This window comes from Marmota monax, unplaced genomic scaffold (genome assembly GCF_021218885.2).
Source record: "Marmota monax isolate L192 unplaced genomic scaffold, Marmota_monax_Labrador192_F-V1.1 WCK01_AAM20220418_F8-fsc00075, whole genome shotgun sequence".
Classification (NCBI taxonomy): Eukaryota; Metazoa; Chordata; class Mammalia; order Rodentia; family Sciuridae; genus Marmota; species Marmota monax.
In genome coordinates, this window is record NW_026694772.1 from 307,909 (window position 1) to 329,651 (window position 21,743).

General features: G+C 30.7%; 1 protein-coding gene across 11 annotated transcripts in view; it reads left to right on the forward strand.

The window, feature by feature from the left end:
* Window positions 1-21,743, forward strand: part of Dmd (dystrophin) — a 2,205,817-nt gene that overhangs the window by 95,688 nt on the left and 2,088,386 nt on the right. For 9 of the 11 annotated variants that reach the window (XM_046425263.2, XM_046425265.2, XM_058572893.1 and 6 more), the window contains exon 1: window positions 14,793-15,067. The exons of 1 other annotated variant lie outside the window; for it this stretch is intronic. In XM_046425263.2, coding sequence (XP_046281219.1) covers window positions 15,037-15,067 — 31 coding nt within the window. In that variant the 5' untranslated portion in view covers window positions 14,793-15,036. Of the gene's footprint in view, window positions 1-14,792; window positions 15,068-21,743 lie in introns of those variants that run through there. One more of the 11 variants, XM_046425266.2, reaches the window with a different exon arrangement.

A 21,743-nucleotide genomic window follows, 5' to 3' on the forward strand; every position in this document is an offset into this window, starting at 1 on the left:
AAAGTAAATGACTATTGCTAAATATGCACCATGTGTATGATGTTGGAATAATTTTAAATGATGTGGTTATAATTGTTTATAGAGGGACTGATAGAAACCTATAATTTTTCATGAATGCAAAACATATTTTAATTACATTAAAGTCATGCATCAGTGTGCCTTTTAACTATTCTTTTTTAGCCTACAATTTTATGATACATGTTATAAAATGAAGACTGGGTCCTGGCTTATATTCCAATATTAACCAGGAATCCCTCTATCATAAAACAGGCAACAAATTAATTAGGAAAGAACAAAGTGTGCTAAATTTAAAAATAAATGAGAAATCAATTCTTAAGTAATTTAAAACCCAAAATGCATTATTTTAGATAAATTGGGAAGGATTTTAGTTGTTTCACCCACTAATTTAATTAATATAATCTAAAACATTAATATTAGTACAGCTTCATGGATAATAAGCTGGTAAAAAACAGGCCAACAAAGATATTCATATATATTTTTTTAAATTTTATTATAGTGTGAGAAAAAAATTTTGACCATCCCTACTTTCCTTCCCCACAGTGATCTATATTTATTGGAATAGTGTACTATTTATAAGCGTATGCATTTCTGAAGATTTTCTAAAAGGATTATTTACCTAATGGGAAAATGTGCTCATTTGTGGACTAGTATAGGGATATAGCAGCCAGAAAACATAAGACAGTTGAAATCAAGCAACTTTGTACATTATGCAAAATTTGCAGCATTGCAATAAGGCCTTTTTGTCACCATGTGCTTGCATAGAAAAGCATGAAAGTTCCACAATTTTGATCTATTAATAGTAACTAAATTTAGTTTAGTTTTGTGAATCAGAATTTAAGAGTGGAGTGTGTGTCTGTGAAGTAATTTACATATGCATACAGAAACATTCATATGCACCTTTTTAGGGATTTTACCCTTAAGTAGAGTATATTGTTACCAGCTTCATTATTACATGTTTCCTGATCTACATAAGACATTGCATATTACTTCAGCTATTACTTCTTGAGTGAAAATTCTACATGAAAATATGTATGGAGGTACCAAAGTTAATCTCATGCTCTAGTTGGTACATAAAATACAAACCACCATATATACCCATGAAAATATTGTTTATACATGCACATACATTAAAGTAACTCTGCATCTCATTTGTTTTCCTCTTATACTTTATGACCTTAAAAGGAGAAGCTATTCATTTTTCTTATCTTCTTTTAACAGTCATGACCCTGCTAAGAAATAGAATACAACATGTGTGGTTCAATAAAACACAATAATGGAACTATCTACATAATTATGAGTGGGTTTAGAGGAAACAAAAGAAGCTACTGAGGCACTCTGAGACTACCTACAGTAGGCAGTTTGTGACATGTCCCCTCAAACCAAGCCTGAAGAGTCAGGTGAATAAAATAATATTTCCTAAATCCAATTTGAAACTGAACAATGGAGGGGACTCTTAAAGGATAGGTAGGGATGTAAGCTTCCTCAGTGAGAAATAAGGAATAAAGAAGGTAGGAGTAAATGGGGAAGAAATGCTCTAGACCTCTCTGTTTCTTTGTCTTCTGATTATGCCTCCCATTGGCAAAAACCAAAGGATATGCATTAGCAAGGGTGAGTTAGCAAGGGTGTTAAGGAGAAGTACTTTATTGGAGTCAACCTCACAGTCACAGAGCAGAACAAAGGAGGACATAAAATGGAGTGGGCCATGCTACAAAGAAAGTGCAATGAAGTATTTAACGTTTTGACAGAAAAAAATCTCCACCAACATAGAATTCTGTATCAGTGAAATTATCCTTCAAAAGTGAAAAAGAAATAAATACTTTATCAGACAAACAAATCCTGAGGGGATAAGTTGTCAGTAGACCTGCATTGCAAGAAATGTCAAAAGTACTTCAGAGAGAAAGAAAATGATAGACGTCAGAGACTTGGATCTACATAAAAAAAATGGAAGTACATTAGAGAAGGAGTAAATGAAAGTAAAATAAAAATCACTTGTTCTTCCTATTCCTAGTTGATCGGAAAATTAACTGTGTACGATATAATAATAGTAACAACAAATATTAAATGGTTAGACCTATGGATAAGAGAAATGAATGACATCAAAGTTAAGGATCAAGAAGGAGGGAATAAGAATACTCTATTGCAAGATACCTGTTCTACCAGTGAGGAAGAAAGAACTGGACTGAAAGAAAGGAGAAAATGTCGCAATGCCCTACTTCATTCAGCATCAGGGGATACCCTAACTAGTAGCTTACATTCAGCATTACCTCATTGTAACTATAAGTTATTACATTGCTCTTCTTAAATGCTGAAAGAAATTTGAAAAAAAAAGATAGTATATAGGTATAAGTGGAAGCCTAATGTAGTTTATCTTTTGTAATGGATTTATCTGCTGTTCTTAACCTTTTCTCAACACCAGGATCTATCATTTTTGTAAAAACTATCCTTCAGGATCTATTATCAGACTTCCTTGTTTTCAAATTGCTGATTTATTGAGGTAACCCTTCTGTAAATTCCACTTTTTTCCTTTTAAAAATGTGGATTCATTTGTATCTCTAGTATTATTTTCTTCTCTAGGTTATTTGAAGTATTACCTCAGAATATTAAAGTATCCAAAGTATCTCATTTATGAATATGAATAAAAATATGTAGTTTTTGAAGGCAAAAATTACTGACAATGAAAAATGTTTTAAATCTAAAATCAGTAACTGAACTGAGTTCTCAATGTCTCAAATAAATTTAGAAAAGAAAGTCAACTCTGAAGATTCACCATAAGATTTTCAGTTAAAAAAAAATGTTTACAGAAATGTGAATGCTTTCATGTTTTGAGACATCCTTGAATGTAATTTATTTTGGAATAGTTTAATGTTTAATATAAGTTAAAGGCTATTTTTCAAGTAACCAGAACAGAATTTTTAGATTTTTTTTTTCAAACTCAAATGGAACTTTGGGATGTAAACCCACATAAATTCTTTTCCTTTATCCTTCTCTAAATTCAGTCTATTTCTGAAACCTCATTGAAAGTTAAATAAAATACTTTCATGGTCTCCATAACAGGCTCTCACTTTCAGGCTTCAGTGAATAAGTATATTGTTTATGGGGCCCAGGAAAAATTTTGAATAGAATTATAAATGGTCATTATTTATACATGTTTTTATTTATTTTAAAATTTATTTAATAAGATATTCAAAATAGAATGCCACTCAATAAGACTCTCTCTCTCTCTCTCTCTCTCTCTCTCTCTCTCTCTCTCTCTCTCTCTCACACACACACACACACACACACACACACCACACACACACAGTAGAAATGGCACATGGAATATTATCTGCTACAAAAAGCTTCTCTGACCTATCCTTTCCACATGGAGATTTGTCAGGAAAAGAATAAAGCTTAAGGTTTAGACTCCTCCATTTCACAGAACTCTTCAAACACACTTGTAAAGCTTACACATGATCATATGCTTGAAAATATGCAAAAATAAGAAGGTCCTCAAATTTTAGGCTTTAAAATATTTGCATCTTCTATTCTTAGTGCCTGTTTCATAGGACTTACTTTAATCTTTATAAAAATATTATCAGGATAAAAACCTGACCTTGCCATTAGATAAATCTGGTGGTATTTAAAGCAAAATAACTGAAATATACTAACAGGTGGGGTTTATTTTATTATTTTTACTTTTTTAAAGAAAGAAATTAGGAAAGGATTTTGACTTGAGCTCACAAGTTTGATGAAGTTGCAATCTAAATGTCATCCACATGGATTTAAATTGTTTCCTTATTCTTTCTTGTATAATAATAACTTGGTCTGGGTTTTCAATAAATATACTTGTGAAATGTTTTTGAATATTGAGAGATAGAAAGGTGGCATTTAGAGTCAGTTTTTCTTAGATTCCAAATATTTTGTTTAAAAAGATACTCAAAATTCTTATTTGCAGATTTAAAACTTCCTGAACTGGAGAATTATAACTTTTATCTATGTTAAAGAACCTTGTCAGAATAGCCTTTTAACAAAATGGAGTAAAAGTAAAGAATTTAAACATGACATTGGTGCCAATTAATCCTCACTAGGCTCTACAGCCTGGTTTTACCATTACATTTCTTTGTATGTACATAGACTAATATCCTATATAAGAGGGCAAACTTTGATTCATGACCTAAATCCATCATGTTGTCCTATTTTTAAAGTAAACATATTTTAGATTACTATAGAATCATATTCAATTGTAAAAAGTAATTCAAAATGATTATATGCACCATTTTCCCAATCCCTCCCATTGGTAATATATCACAGGGAGCCATAGTACAATATCATAACCAGGATACTGATGTAAGTACAATCAATATATAGGATATCTCTGTCACCTTTAGGATTCCTTATATTGTCTTTTTATAGCCAGATCCACCTCCTTCCTGCCTTTACCTACTCCCTAATCCTGGGCAATCAAAAACCTGATTTCTGATTCTTACCAGTGTACAGTTTGTGTTTCAACATATTAGCAGAGGTTTTTCCAGATCAAATATTAAAATTTAGTTGAAAACCAGTTTATCATTTTTTCATTCTAGGAAACATGCTTTTATCATCATACTTTAAAACTCTGCTTAATTATATACTCTGAAGTTTTTATCATATGTTTTTCTAAAATATTTATATTTTTCTGTTTCATATTAAAATTCTTCATTCATTTTAGTCAGTTTTTATAAGGTATGAGATTTATGTCAAGGACATTTTACTTTATCTATTTATTTACTTAATTTTATTTTCTACTTGTTCTATCACCATTTGTAAAAAAAACTATTTTGCTTCACTAATTATTTTTGAACCTTCGTGTCAATCAGTTGGGCATATTTGTGTGGATTTATATCTGTTCTCAGTATTTTCCATTGATCTGTGTATATATCCCACCACCAGTACACATTAACTTGACTACTGTAACTATACAATAAGGGTTCAATCTATTTTTCAACATTTCTTTGACTACTGTAGTTCTATTGCTTTTCAATGTAAATTTTAGAGTGATCTGGCATATACCAACCCACATTTTGCTAGGATCTTAATAGCACTTGTGCTAAACTGTATATCAATTTGGGTAAAGTTGACATTATTTATGTTGAGTCTTCTAATCCACAAAAACAATATGTTTTTCCAGTTAATTATATAGTCTTTGATTATGTTTATAGCATTTTGTTCCTTCCATCATATAAGTCCAGAAGATATTTTGCTACCTCATTTTTTGTGAGAGTAAAGGGTACTATATTTTTAATTTTAGTGTCCACATACTTATTGCTAGTGTACAGAAATACACGTGGTTTGTGAAATGCTTTTATTAGTACATTAAAGTTATACATAAACATGTGGGAAAAGGGGGGAAAAGTTAAGCATAATATTGAGGTGCATTTCAACATAATCATACATGAGTGGAATATAATTTGCTCCAATTCAGTTCCAAGTACTTCCCCTTTTACTCCTCTCCTCCCTCTCCCTGTTTGCTTTCTTCTACTCTACTGGTCTTCTTGTATTCATTTATAGATTTTTTAAATGGTTGCTTTATATATATATATATATATATATATATATATATATATATATATATATATATATAAAGGTGAAATTTACTGTGATATGTGTGTGTGTATAGCATAATTTGATCAATTTCTTTCTATTGGTCATCCTTTTCCCATCTGTCCTACCTCCCCATCTTTCCCCTTCCTCTACTGATCTTTCTTCTGTTTTCATGAGATAACTCATCTCTCTTTTCCTTATTTTGCTCTAGCTTCTGCATATGAGAGAAACTATTCCACCCTTGACTTTCTGGGTCTGTCTTCTTTCACTTAGCATGATGTTCTCCAGTTCTATCCATTTACCAGCAAATGCTATAGTTTCATTCTTCTTTATGGCTGAATAAAACCCAATTGTGTATATATAACACATTTTCTTTATCCCTTCATCTATTCATGGGCACCTGGGCTGATTCTATAACTTGTAGTTATAGCACTTTGGGGTTCACAGCAAAATTGAGAAAGTACAGAGATTTCTCATATAACTCATGCCTACACACATACATAGCCTCCATCATTATCAACATCCCACACCAGAGTTGTGTTGCAATTATTACAATTTATGACAGCTGATGGACTTATATTAACACTCATCCATATTTTGCATTAGGGTTCACTCTTGGTATACTTTCTGTGAATTTGAAATAATTTATAGTCACATGTATCCACCATTATAGTTACCATAGTTTCACTGACTTAAATATCTTTCCATGGTCTTCCTGTTCATCTCTTCCTAACCTCTAACCCTTGGAAACCACTTATCTTTTTAATTACTCCATAGTTTTTTCTCCTTCGTGTTGTCATATAGTAAGAATCCTATGGTATGAAGCATTTTTAAATTGACTTCTTTCATTTGGTAATATGCAATTAACTTTCCTTACTATCTTTTCATGGCTTGATAGATCACTTATTTTTAGCATCAATTTTCTGGATGTGTTACAGTTTATTTATTCATTTACTTACTAAGGAACATCATAGGTATGTGGTTGGCAACATGTTATTTTAGTTTCAAGTTTCATAATGACATATGATAGCAATATTTCATATGCTCATGTTTCCATCTCTATATCTTCTTTCTGAGATACCTGTTTAGATGTTTTACCTACTTTAAAAAATCAAATTGTTTGTTATTAACTTTAGTAGTTCTTTGTATATTTTGTATAATAGTTCTTTATTGGATATGAATTCTGCAAATTCCTTTTTATTCTCTTGACAATGTCTTTTCTAGAATTGAAATTTTTAATTTTCATGAAGTTCAGCTTAATTTTTTCCTTCTTAGTTCATGCCTTTGGTATTATATCTAAAAATTTATCAAGAAACACGCAATCATCAAAGTTCTCTGCTATGTTATATAGTTTTATAATTTACATTTAGGTCTGTAATCTAACATGAAAACTGACAAGGCAAAATGTATCCCCTTCCATCCTCCTCCAGAACAGTGTCAGAGAAAGCCAGTTACAATAATATCCATAGTATAATAAGATAATATCTAAAATGCCAAAAGGGAAAAATCTCAACTTGAATGAAAAAATGCAATCAATAATCACCTGTACCAACATAACACAGAAGATAGTGTTATCTGGCAGTGATATTAAAGCAACCATCATAAAAATGAATAGTTCAACAAGTAATTACAAACTTATTTGCAAAAATATCAAACAGAAAAATCTCAGAGAAGACATAGAACATTAAATTTTATAGCTGAATAAATATAGAAATCAAAATATAATTCAATACATGGGCTCAACAGGGAACAGAAGGGAAAACCTGTACACAGGAAAGGAGATAGGAAAACAGAAATTACCCACATTGAACAGGAAAGAAAATAGTAAAGTGAACAGATCTTCAATGACCTGTGGGATTATAATGAAAGATGTATGATCCATGATATCAGAGGCCTTAAAGGAGAATAAACAGATGCTGCTGAACAAGTACATAAAGAAATAATGGCTGAAAAATTTGGTAAAAGATAAAACCCTAAAGATGCAAGGAACTCTGTGAACAAACAGAATAAACCCCAAGAAGCCCATGCTTATACTCACCATCAAATTCTGAAAAGACCAAAAAATAAAAATAAAAACCACTTAAAAGTAATGAAAGAGAAAGGACATTTTATCTATAAGCAAAAAAAAAAAATAGTTCAAATAACACAAGACTTCTTATGTGAAACCATGGAAGCCAGCAGGAAGTGTTATGACATTTTTCATGTGATGAAAGAAAAGAACTGTCAAGTTCCAAAACAGAAAAGGAGGCAAAACTTCCAAATACACTTTTACGAGGCAAGAAGTATGGATACCAGAACCAAACAAGCATAGTACGAAAGCAAACAAACAAAAACTGCAGACAGATATTGCTTATGGGTATAGAGACCAAAGTCCTTAACAAAATTTGCCACATCATATTAAGCAGCTCAAGAATAATCACTTGATCATATCAATTGATGCAAGAAAAAATATATCACAAAATTTGACATTCATTAAAAAATACGTATCAGAAAACTAGGAATCCCAAAGAATTTCCTTGATAAAGAACTTGATAAAGAACATCTAAAAAAATCCTGCAGCTAACATCATAATAATGGTGAAAGATTTTAAATCTTTCTTCCTGATATTAGGATCAAGGTAAAGACATCTCATTTCAGCTCTGCTATTTTTCATAGTACTGGAAGTTCCTGCCAGCACAAAATTGCTAGAAAAGTAAATAAAAACATAAAATTCAGAAAACAAGAGATAAATCATCCCTACCTTGTAGGTATTATGGTGGTTTATGTAGAAAATCCCAGGTATTGTATACAATTTCTCACAAATAGTGAGCTCAGCAAAATCTCAGAATATAAGCTCAACATAAAAAAAAAATCAATTGTTAATCAATGGGTATAAAGTTTCAGTTATGCATAAAGAATGAGTTCCAGATATCTACTGTAAAACAATGTATTTAGAGATAATGACTATTTCACATTTAAAAATCTATTTGAGGCTAGGCCTCATATTAAGTTTACTTACCACAATATAATAATTTAAAAAATAATTATGGGAGCTGGTTACATAGCTCAGTGGTAGAATATTTGCGTAGAATACAAAAGGCCTGGGTTGGATCAGCAGCACTGCATAAAGAAATAAATAAACGTTTTAAAATATATTTTTATTGATAAGCAATGAACTCTGGAAACCAAAATTTTAAATGTAGAAACTTACGTACCCCCCCAAATCTAAATACTTATGAATCTAACAAAATATGTACTGTATCTATACAACTACCAACTAAAAATCCAAATAAAAATGTGAGTAAATAGAGATACACAATGTGCTCATAGGACTGGGAAACATAACATAGTGAATAGGTCATTTCCCCCAAATTGGTCTACATTTTAATGCAGTTCCTATCAAAATATCAACAGGTTTTTTGTTATTATGGGTAATCACTATATTTCGTTAATTCTATTTCTCTTATTTCTGTTTATCTGGCTTTAGTACCTATAAACTAGCTCCCAAAATACCATATTTTCCCATTGGATTTACCTAAAGAGAGATTTTTAAAATCCATCTAAGACATTTATGTCGTTATAGAATGTGTAACATTTCAACCAATATGAATTAATGTGAAAAAAAGAAGTAAAAATGGCCAGGAATGATTTTTCCCAAATCAATAAACTTTTTAGCTTTATTTAAATATCTTAGCTATCAAGCCTGTTTTTCCCAGTTTATTTATTCTCTGAAGCTGTATTAATCATAGTATTTGAATTTATGTTAAATAATTTAATAAGTTTTGAAAATGACCCTGTCCTTCCAAATTAGCATGAAATAATGCCTTTAGGATTTTCCATTACTTAAGCATTCACTCCTTATTCTTTTTGAAGTTTATTATACTCAGTTCTTTCTAATTAATGTGCAATCCATTTTAGGATACAAGGATTACTATTAAACTGAAACATAAGCAAGGGCCAGCCTTCATTTTACAGTATGTATCATAAAATTATAAGCAAAAAGAACACTTTTTAAAAACATATAACCAGGCATGGTGGCATACCCTATAATCTGAGTGACTTGGGAGGCTGAGGCAGGAGGATTGCAAGTTCAAAACCAGTCTCAGCAACTTAAAGTGGCCCAAAGCAACTTAGTAAGACCCTGTCTCAAAATTAAAAAAAAAAAAAAAATTAAAAAGGGCTAGGGATGTGACTCAGTGGTAAAGTGCCCCTGGGTTCAATCCCTGGTACAAAAAACAAACAAACAAGAGAAGATTCCATACATATGACTTAAATGTAGTAAAAATATGCTTTTAATTTTTGAAAACTTATGTCTAGTTAATTCATGTGTATAAATAATTATAATCTTATTTAAAATCAACAACATACACATCAGGTATATATATATTATAGAATTTTTTATATACTTCTTTTTCATAATTCTGGTTATAGAACCTCTAGTGTTTTCTTTTTCTTTGGGCAATCACGTAAGTAACAGACAGTGCAGACAGAGAATCTCCAGTCCTAAAATCTGAAATCTGAAATGCTCAAAACTCCCAAGCTTTTTGAGTACCAACATAATACCACAAGTTAAAGATTACACACTTGACCTCATACAATGGGTCAGTAAAAACTTGAATACACTAAAAATATTGTAGTGTGAAATTACCTTTAAACTACAGGTATAAGACATAAATCAGTTTTGTATTTAGACTTGGGTATCACCTCCAACATATTGCGTTATATATGTGAAAGTATTCTAAAATCTGAAAAAAAATCTGAAATCCAGACCACTTCTGGTCTAATCAACCTAATTGGATACTGATAAGGGATACTGAACCTGTAATGCCATTATAGGTATATTAGAAGTATGAAAATATAATATATTCACAATATAAAATACTGTTTAAAAGTACAGTATAATACAATAAAATTAAATGACCTAAATATTAGAAATATGTTTTGTGCTAGTGGATTAGAAGACTCAGTATAGTAAAATTGTCAGTTCTCCAGAAATTTATCTGTAAGCTTAATGTTATTACTATCAAAATATCAGAAATATATTTTATTAACAGATCTGTAGGCTTATTTTTAAATCTTCTGAAATTAATATCTTGAAACATAGTACCTAGAATTTCTCAAATAATTTTGTGAAAGAATAATAATGTCAGAATGATATTTCTACCCAATGCTTAATTAAACTGACACAATATCAATAGTAATTAAGGTGGTATGGCATTGGCAGAGGGATGAGCACATAATCTATACGGCAGAACTGCTGTTCCAGAAACAGACCCACACAGATTTGCCCAACTGATTTTGACAAAGGTGCAATTCTCAGTCAATGAGAAGAACAATAGTCTTTTCAGCAAGTGTTGCTGGAGCAAATAAACACCTATAAGAAAAAGTATATATCTTCAAACTAAACCCATGCCTTATACAAAAATCAATTCAAAATGAATCACGGATTAAATGTAAAGATAAAATGATAAAAATTTTGGAAGAAAAAATCAGAGCCTTCGTGGCTTAAATCTTTAGTTAAGAGTTCTTAGACCTAATCCAAAAATACTATCAAGGGAAGACAATCAACAAACTAAACTTTATTAAAAGGTAAAATTTTGCTTCAAATATCATATTAAGAGCATAAAAGAACAAGCTCTAGATGTGGATAAAATATTTGTGAACTATATATCAAACAAAGATTCATATCCAGAATGTATAAAAAGCTCTCAAAACTCAGCAGTAAAAAAAAGAAAGATATATAATTAGAGAATGAATGAAAGATATTAACAGACACTTCACTGGAGGCTATATTTCTAAGGAAGGAGGAAATGGGGAGTTTCTAATCAATGGACATAAAATTTCAGTTTTGCAAAATGAATAAGTTCTAGAGATCTGGTAACTGTACAACACTATACCTATAGTCAATAATACTGGATTCTACAGTTTAAAAAATAAGAATGTAAAACTCATGTTAAGTGTTCTTATCACAATAAAATAAAATTTATGGGCTGGGGCTGGGGCTTAGTGTCAGAATGCTTGCCTAGCACATGTGAGGCACTTGGTTAGATCCTTAGCACCACGTAAAATTAAACAAATAAAATAAAGACATGCTGTCCATCTACAACTACAAAAAAATAAAAAAATAAAGCTTTGGAAAAGTGCATTCACATGGCAAACACATAGAAAGATGTTAAATGACATTAACCATTAGGGAATTTCAAATTAAAACCATCTTATGTATCTCTAGATACGTAAGAACAAAGAATATAATATAAAACTAAGAACACCAAATATAGGTGAGAATTTGGAAAAACTGGATCACTTGCACATTGCTGGTAGATATGTAAAATGTCACAGTACCTGTGGAAAATGTTTTGTCAATGTCTTTAAAAAATTAAACATATATTTGCCATAATGAGTCCCAATAATTTCATTCTTCAACATTAGTCCAGAGAAATCAAAGGAAAATTATATGTGACATTTTTTTGCAGCTATATTTTCACTAGCAAAAACTTGGAAATAGCTGCAATCTCCTATAGAAGATGAATGGTTAAACAAACCATAGAACATCTATACCATGTTATATATATATATATATATATATATATATATATATATATATATATATATATATATTTAATGGAAAGTGTAAACAAGCCATTGGTAACAACTTTAATGAAACTTGAGAATACAATGCTGAGTGGGAAAAACAGCCAATCTCAGAAAGTCACAACTGATTCAATTATTTAACATTCTTGAAATGACATGATGGAGAACAAATGAGTTGGTGACAAGATTGGGGATGACTGAGGAGGGTGGATGGTATGACTAAAGGGATAACATGAGGAAAGTCTTTATAAAGATGAATCAGTTCTGTGTAGTTGTGATAAAATGACATAAACTATACACATGCATTATATCAATGTCAGTTTCCTGGACTGATATTGTATCATAGTTGTGTATAGTTACAGTTTGCTCCTTTAGGAGAATCTGACTGAAGAGTATATGGAGTATCTCTATACTATCTTTGCAACTTCTTGGGAATTTATATTTATTTTGAAACAAAAAGCTAAATAATTTTTTTTTAAAAAATTCTGCTGTGCCAATTATTAACACGGGGAACCTGAGCATATTCCTTGGTTAGTGACTTTTATAATTGGGCCCCTAAGACCTTCCAGATATAGTTATTGTTAAGACTATTAAAATGAAAGCAATAAGTGAATAAGTGTCACAGGAAAATAGTGACATGATCTGAATTGGAAAATTCACTGTGTTAATACTATATGTTATTTTACATGACTTTCACTTTTTCCAGTTATTTTAAGTATGTTTACTCACCTATGTTATAAAATCTTAAGGGAAGTGTATGTATTATACAAAATGTAGAAATTATTACAGGTAATAAATAAGGTATGATTATGACTAAACCTGAAAGATAATTAAAATTTACCTGAGGATAGTCAAAATTCAATCATTGTTTTGTACTTCAGGTATTACCTAGAACATGTTTTTGTATAAATGGAACCACAATTGTTTTTAGAATCATGTACTTCAGGTTTTCTCATAGTTGACCATACATTAGAATCACCTGTGAAACACAGACTGCTAGCTCCTGCCCCCAGAGTTTCTGATTTTCCAGAATTCACATGTACGTGTCATTTCTAAGTTCATTTATGATGCTATTGCTGCTGGTTGGCAGAATAGTAAACTATATATATATATATATAAACTATATATATATATATATATATATATATATATATATATATTGTGTGTGTGTGTGTATATATATATATATATATATATATATATATATAAATAAAATAGGACAAGATGTAAAGGAACTTACAGTGCAGGAAGACAATGATGTTAACATGCAAAATTGGATCATTTTCAGTCCTAAAACTTTTTTTCTCATTTTGTTTTGAAATTTTGCTTATATGCATATATAAATAACCAAACTAAGGAGAGAAAATGAGATTAAATATGGGAATGCATGCTTCAGTCCATTTTTTATAATAGTAATTTAAATACTATTATCTAAAATTAAAGTTAGGCTTCATCTGTTAGTTTACATGTGATTTGGTGGTCAGTGGCAATTTTATGATGATGACATTGAAAAATATAAAATGTATAATTAACTATTAAGGTAAAAGTCTTAGTAAGATTCAGTGTCATTTCTCCCCATATATTTTTTCTCTTTCTATGCTAAGCAATTGAATGATTGACATAGAAAATGTATCTGCCACTGTAAGAAATGATACTAAAAATAGCACTCAAATAATTTAGTGGGGATCATTATAATTACAAAATAAATATCTTTCTAAAAAGTGTTTCTGATGTTCTCTATAAATATTGAGCTCACTTGTTGCATAAAATATAATTAGAAGACAAAGAAGCCTTTTTATTGGCAAAGAATGATTTATAAACCTGATGAATGACATATTGCAACTGTGTTCATTTAAACACAGAAAGAAAAACTTTTTTGAGAACCATTTAATTGTCATTAACTCACTGTTTAAAAGAATGAATTTAATAATTGGCACCAAAGAAATTAAATAAAGAATAATTTGCTAATGAAGAAGTTTTATCATAATCCACAAGTAAAATTTAGCATTTTAGGAGGATTTCTTCATTCCATTATAAGAGTGCTCTTTATTTGAGAAGAAAACTTGTCCCATGAGACCCACTCACATACTGCCTTCAAAACTCAGCTGTTACATTCTGCTGCTGCTTCTCTTATTCCGACTGTTGGCATCATCAATACATGACTTTTGATTGGATCCCAAGGGTAAAAATTAACTGTGGTAGACAGGAGATTCATAACAAGTGCATAGATTATTCGGGACATTTCTTTTTGTTCAGTAGAGTGAATTTTTTTCTGTTGTTAAAAGGAGGGGAAGAAAGGCAAGGCATTTAAAAGTTAATTCTGGATCAAGATTTCTGCTCTGTTATTCTAGAAATTTACATAAAAGTTACATAAAATTATTGTTCCTCCTCTGTACTGAAGGGTTTTGAATTTAGAGGACTTTTGGAGCAAGAATTATGTCCACTGTGCTATTTTGGCTTGGATGTTAATCAGAACACAGTTGAGCATTATTTCAATTTGCAGGACTTGCCATGCTGGAAGCACAACCTTATATGTAGTGTCCATGGGCAGTCCTATTATGGGAAACCAACTTGAGAGAAAAGGCGGGTCACTTGCTTGTGCGCAGGTCCTGGAATTTGAAATATCCAGAGGCCTCTACAAAATCCTGGCATCAGTTACTATGTTGACTCACTCAGTGTTAGGATCACTCACTTTCCCCCTACAGGACTCAGATCTTGGAGGCAATTGCTTTCAGAGAAAAACGAATAGGAAAACTGAAGTGTTATTTTTTTCAAAGCTGCTGAAGTTTATTGGTTTCTCATTCCTAAGCCTACTAGAGCAATAAAGTTGGGAGAAATTTTTACCAAGATTTCTATCGCTGCTTCGACAAATACTTCTTTTTCCAAATGCTTTGGTGGGAAGAAGTAGAGGACTGTTGTAAGTACAAAATAATTTTAAAATATCTTTAATTGTAGCATAAGTTTAGTTTGTGACAAGCTCACTGATTAGGCAGAATGGTTTTAAATTATTACACTAGTTTGTGAATAAGCATAAATGTTATCTTCAGTATACCTTATAATATATGTTTATGTATATATTCAGGTGTAGATGTTTCTCACTGGGAAAACTTCAATAGAAATTAGGTAGAGTTGAGTTATTATCTTTGCAATAAAATAAACACATCTTTCTTATTTAAGAAACCACTGAAGGAATAGAATATGCATAACTAGCTTTGAGTGTATGTAACAGACTATTTTGATTGCTCTAAAGTAGTTTGTGAATCTGAATTATTATTTTGATTGATGCTTCTATATTTAGTAATGGTTACATGAATGGTAATGACCTGATATTCTCAGTGAACTAACTGCTGAATGGGAATGACATGGAAACCTAAAGGTTAGAAAATGATATATCAGGCATATCATGGGGGGGGGGGACTAAAAAAAATTGTGATGGATAAATGACATGTGCAAAAAATATTGATAAAGATTTAATTTCCAAGTTACTTTCTCATATTATTTGCAAAGTTTTGAGTGCTCTTTTCTGTCATACGTCATGAGAATTCTTTAAGTAACGTAAATCTGTGCTGCCAAATAACCTGAAAGTCTTTAATTTAGGAAGTAACAAAAACTTAAGAGACTTCTGATCATATTTTGCAGTAAAGTCATCATGGCATTTCATGTTTTTCATGACCTAGCATTTCACTGAAGCTTTATAGTTAGGCTTTTATATAAAAATGTGACTAATTTGCTTATTTTTAAGAAAGCTATAATGACTAATGAAGAATTTAAGTCAACTGTAATGCAACCATAATAGAAGTACATAAAAATAATACATGATGAGGACAGTGTGTCCCAAAGAGAAGGATGAAGGAGATTATATTTTTCCCCTATTTTTGACTTGTGGATTATAGTTACTCTGAAATAGACATGAGGACAATGCCTATAATTAAGAATGAAATAAATAAATCTCTCCAAATAAGTAATGCTTCGCAAATTCTAGAAAAACACTGAAAACAAACTCATAAAAAGTTTCTGTAAATAAATTAACATTGTCCATTTATTTACATTGGATAACAGATTTCATAGTATAACATTTACATCATTTTCATCTTAAATGTCTTTACTGAGCATCAGTATTGCTTTCTAATTGAAAAACTGTTCTATGACTACCATTATAAAGCCAGATAGATAGATAGATAGATAGAGATATTCTTCACGGTATACCACACACACATACACACACACACACAACATACACATGCACATTTTTATTTGGTATTTGTTTCTATCATATCATTAATTTATAAATGCTATCAAAATTAATTACTGGTGATGATTAATTCTACAAAATTAAGATCATTTATTATTACTTAGAGGAATTCTGAAAGAATTTCAAAGATGAAATTCTGTTATGAAGCAAAGCAACCGTATACTCCTCTGTCATAGATATTCAAGTAAGATTTTAAATTCTTAAAATTTGAAGAAAGATAACCTTTTTGGGACATGCCCTGTAGGACTTTTACTATAGTGCATTTTAAAACCATCAAGTAATGCTTATGTAACTTGACAATAGGTTTAAGACAAAAGGAAGATATTCTCAAGGTTATATTATACATTGAGTTTTACTGTTGAACAAGATATTATTAGTTGGTTTTTTTGACATTTGAATACAGTTTTTAAAATTGTCTTAGTTTGAAAAATTTAAAACAGTACATTTGGCTGTTATTTAACTAAAATTGTTACCATTTAAAAGAGGTCACTATATTAACATGCATATCATTTACTTTTAGAATTTCTCAAATTATGAATTGCAAAGGATTAATCAAGTGATTAACTGCAAATAGATATTTCATTGAGCTTTTTTTTAAAGATGCAAACCATCTTTAGACCTAACAAAAACATCTATTAGAATATCATTTGTAGAATCTTTTAAAGGCATGTTAACTATGAAAGAGAGATTGCAGTTCCAAGTCGATGATATACTTTTTAATTTAATAAGATTTTTGTGTAATATGGCATATTATAGAAAATACTTTAGAATATATCATATGATATTAATCTTTTAAAACACTTTATGCAAATTTAAGTTATTTATGAAAAAGATAGTACTTGACTCTATTCCAGCTATACAGTACTGAAACAGAAAATTCATGGTTTGGGTAGAAATACAAGTACACCTTCCTCTTCAGTCCTGTGTTACTTGTTCAAAATCTTTACAGACAAAATCATTTACTGCATAAAACAAATTGTCAAGTACTTAGCCACTTCTGTGGTTTAATAAAAGAGACTTAAATCTTCCTTGTGTTGGAAGAGTCAGGTGATTTTAAAATTTCTGCTTTATCTTATTATGACTGTGTCTAAAGAGCAAAACAAAGTGATTTCCCAAACTCTTCTTCTCTTTTCAACTTAAATTCTAATATTTCCCTAACTCATTAAGCATGTTTTATCATATTTTCATCAAATTATTCTTTATTTCATTGCAAATACAAGAAACATAGTATTTTTGTATGGGAATATGTGTGTGTGACACACATACATACATACACATTTAAACCACAGAGTAGTTTTCTAAGATATATTAACTGAAATTAATTAGAAACTAATCTCTACTTAGAGATGATTTTCTTTTCATCTTTTTTTTTTTAAATTTTCTATTTTAAACATTATTTTGTAAGGAATTGATCAATAAGACATAAATATTCTCTGAGTAGTAAAATAGAACAAACCATGAAAACTCAGGATTTATGACTATACAATTGGGGGAGCTCTTTTAAGAAAAATAAAATTAAAATATGAATAAAAAAATTAGATACGTCTTGGGAGGGGTCCCTACAAGTGAAGCTTTAAGAGTTTCATGGGCTATCACCTCTGTTTGGAGAAATTTGTTAGGGTTGAATCTTGTCCTAGTTACATTTTAAAATAAAATTGATGCTAGTTATATTAATTTAAAGCATATATTATTTCTCAAAGACAGCCTTTTATTTAATGCAGATTAGAGAGTTAAGAGAATTTATAATGGTAGGAATTTGACATTTCTGCCTTTCATTCTGAAAAGATACATTGATTAAAGTGATGTCAAACTCAGTTAATGGAGGCGGTACAGTTATTTCAGATATACAGGGTATGTAATTTGAAGGCGAGCCAAATCACAATGACAAGGAATAATGATGACCTTGGTTTATTTTTATACAGTACACTCAAGTTTTGATTGGATTCAGAGAGAGGCAATAGTTTTCTATCTCACAAAGTCCTGCTATAGTCCTAGGAGGTTTGTGTTCTTTTATCAAGGCAGTAGGCTCATATTGAAAAATTTTGTTGGGAAAGTCATAGAATGGAGTATGGGAAGTAAGACTTTTTTATTAAATGCAACCAAATTCCATAGCAGATTTTCATGAAAATATTTCTTTTTAGGTAGCACGTTCTGTGCAGCATGCCGATCTTCAAATCCATATAAGCAAACAAACATTTTGTGGTCTTCACTTTTTCTCTGCTTACAGCATCTGTTAGTGAAACTTCCTTGGAGTTTCACAATATAAAATATTGAAACATCTTTAGAGTTTCAAACTCTATTTTAGTGCAAATATGAAAGTTAAAATGGCAATGTCATAGTAAGTTAAAATGGTGATAGTATATTATATGTTTAGTATTTTCTCAATTTTTGAGGGTTTTGACTACTTGTATCACACATAGAATCCTTTCTAAAGACTGTGTAAAATTTCAATCTCCCTCTACTTAATATTAGAAGTTAACATGTTTTCCAGAAATTCTGATACCCCCTTTTAAATAGAAGAGTAATTGATATTTGTGAATCACTTCTGTGCAAATATTGTTTCAAGATTAACAGATAAAATAATCTGGCTTACTTTTTTCTGGAGTTTGGGAATGAAAGTTCCCTTTCCTCTTATGCTGCAGCATATTATAATATTAAATGTGATCTCATAAATCAGAGATTGTGAAACACTTTAACACACAGAGTATATATATAGTCTTTCTCTTTCTACATTCATTATTAATTCCCTGAATATGGCAAAATAAACTAAAAATTACAATAAACATATTGGCTCCAGTATTTTAAGGGAACCTGAAATTTCTCTACCACAAATTCACAGAAGACAGCTGAGGATAAGGAAAGGAAATGATCCCTGTGGCTCATGCTTAAAAGAATCTTCATGTCATGGCCATACAATCACCCTTGAAAAAAATCAAAGGGCAGTACTCATAGCTCTCTTCTTCCATAAAGGCTGCCATTTTAAGCATTTAGAGTCTTTATTTTAAAGTATTTTCCTGTTAATCTGGAAACTATGATTTGCATATAAGTGATTCACAAATATCAGTTACTTTTATATTCAAGAGGGGATATCAGAATTTCCAGAAGTCTACCAATTTAAGTATTTTAATCTGATATCATTCATTCAAAATATCTGGGAAGGTGAACACAACCAACCATATTCTGGGGTCCTACAATCTTGAAATTTGGCTTTGCATAGTATTAAGCCCTGAGAAAACAGGCATTCCTAGCAGTCAGGATTGGATTTAGAAATCAATTTCTTCCTCTTCCTCCTTTATTATCTTTTGCCTTCTGCCTCAATGCCTCACTTTCACTCTGTAATTATGCACACTATTCTTCACTAATGGAAAGTGAGGGAGAATCAACAGTTATCCTGTAGCAGGAATGAAACTGTCATTTCTTTGGTACACTGATAAAACGTTGCTGCTCTTGTTTCTGTCGTTCATAAATAACTCCTCCTGAATTCTTAACTCAATATTTTGAATCCATATAATTTTAAGGAATTAATTTTTCATAAATTTAAAGTGTTGAAAAACTGATGTTTATGTGAAATTTGAGAGTTGGAATATATTATGGCTAGTTTAACATATTTACTGTCATCATGCTTCTGTTCAAGTTTTTAAAAAATCTGAAGAAGAGCTTTGCCTCTATCTTAATTATTCACTTCATTTTAGTTTATGTATTTTGTCTGTTTAAAGTGGAAGAATGTGGTGGCTCTGATGAATAGGAGGAACATTAAATTGCATTCATTATTCAAGCCAATATTTATCCATGTGATAAAAGAAGGATGTAGATAGCTAAATGGTTTCAAAGAGGGTTAAAATAATTTTCTAAGCTCCAAAAAAGCAGAGATTTGAATTTTCATTCTTTTAGTTTATATTAAGTAAATACTGAAATCACATGAGTACAACAATGAGGAATTCACATATGCTAAAGTTACACAGTCTTTTGTCAATTTAGCTTCAACTTTTAGACATATTTTCTTTCCAAATTTGCTTTTAAAAGACCATTATTAATTGAGCACAATTAGCATTATAGTGTTGTATATGGTTCCATATTATGGGCAAATAAAGGGGTCACCTTTTTAAAAGTTTTTACCCTCTCCTAAGCTTTTGTTTGAAATTGCTCTCCGCCCCTTTCCCATTCTGTTTTTTGGCTTGACTGTCACCGAATCAGGACTATAAAAGGGCATAAACATCAGTAGCTTTTTGCCCATTCTTGGCACTCATCTTTATTTGCACACAACTTGCCTCCTCCTTTATCAGATTACAGTAACAACCTTACCTTAGCCTAAGTGCTGACTTAAAGGGCAAGGGAGTCAACACACTGTTACAAGTACAGATTTTAGCCTTGGAAACTGTGTGGGGATGTATTAAAGGAATAAAATAGAAAAAAAATCACAGAATCAGAACTGCACAAGTATTTTCATCAAAAGAAAGTTGAGTAATTTGCTTTTATGTTGGTGCTTAAGAAGGCAGTGTTAGGATTAAATTGATGACTGATTGGACAAAATATTATCAAAATGGTTGGGAGAGTGAAAAAGATTATCAGTGAATGTGACAAATCACAGTTGCTATCACATAACTGAGAAAGAAAAGGGGAAATCACACTTAAAAGAGCATAAGCAATGTTGGCTCGTAGGTGGTTAACTTAAAGAGCTTACGGGAAGCTCAGACAGCTGAGGAATCCTGATTTAGTAGAGGCTGAAGGGCAGGGCAGGAGCCATGTGAACAGCTGCTGAAGAGCTGGAGGATTCCTTTGGATTAGGTGTACACACCCTGTCTCTAATGGGCTGTGTCAGAGTGCACCAAGTGTTATCAAAAGGGTTCACTTTGCTCAAGCTTAAGGCCTTTGCAATGTTTTACTTTAAATGTCTGGAAATAGATTTGCTCTCACAATAAATTCAGAAATAAAATATCAAAAGCAGTGGCTCCATAAAGTTTGCATTGTGTGGTTTTGGATGATCATTATTTAAAGAAGAACCAATAGCTGATGATTTGTTATCCATCCATTCATTAATATATATTAATCCATGCAATTAATATATATATCAAAATTATATATATATATATATATATATATATATATATATATATATATATATATATATATATATATATATATATATCTCGATTGCCAATTTTATGCTAAGGCTATGCTGTACTCTGGAGATAATCTTCTAAACAAGCAAATTCATAAAGATTTACTTTAGAGGAGGATGTGCATATTAATATGTTTGTACTATTTAAATATTTAAATTGCCTATTTGGGATAAGACCTACAGAGTAAAGAGCACATTGTTATAAGAATGTATAATATTGAG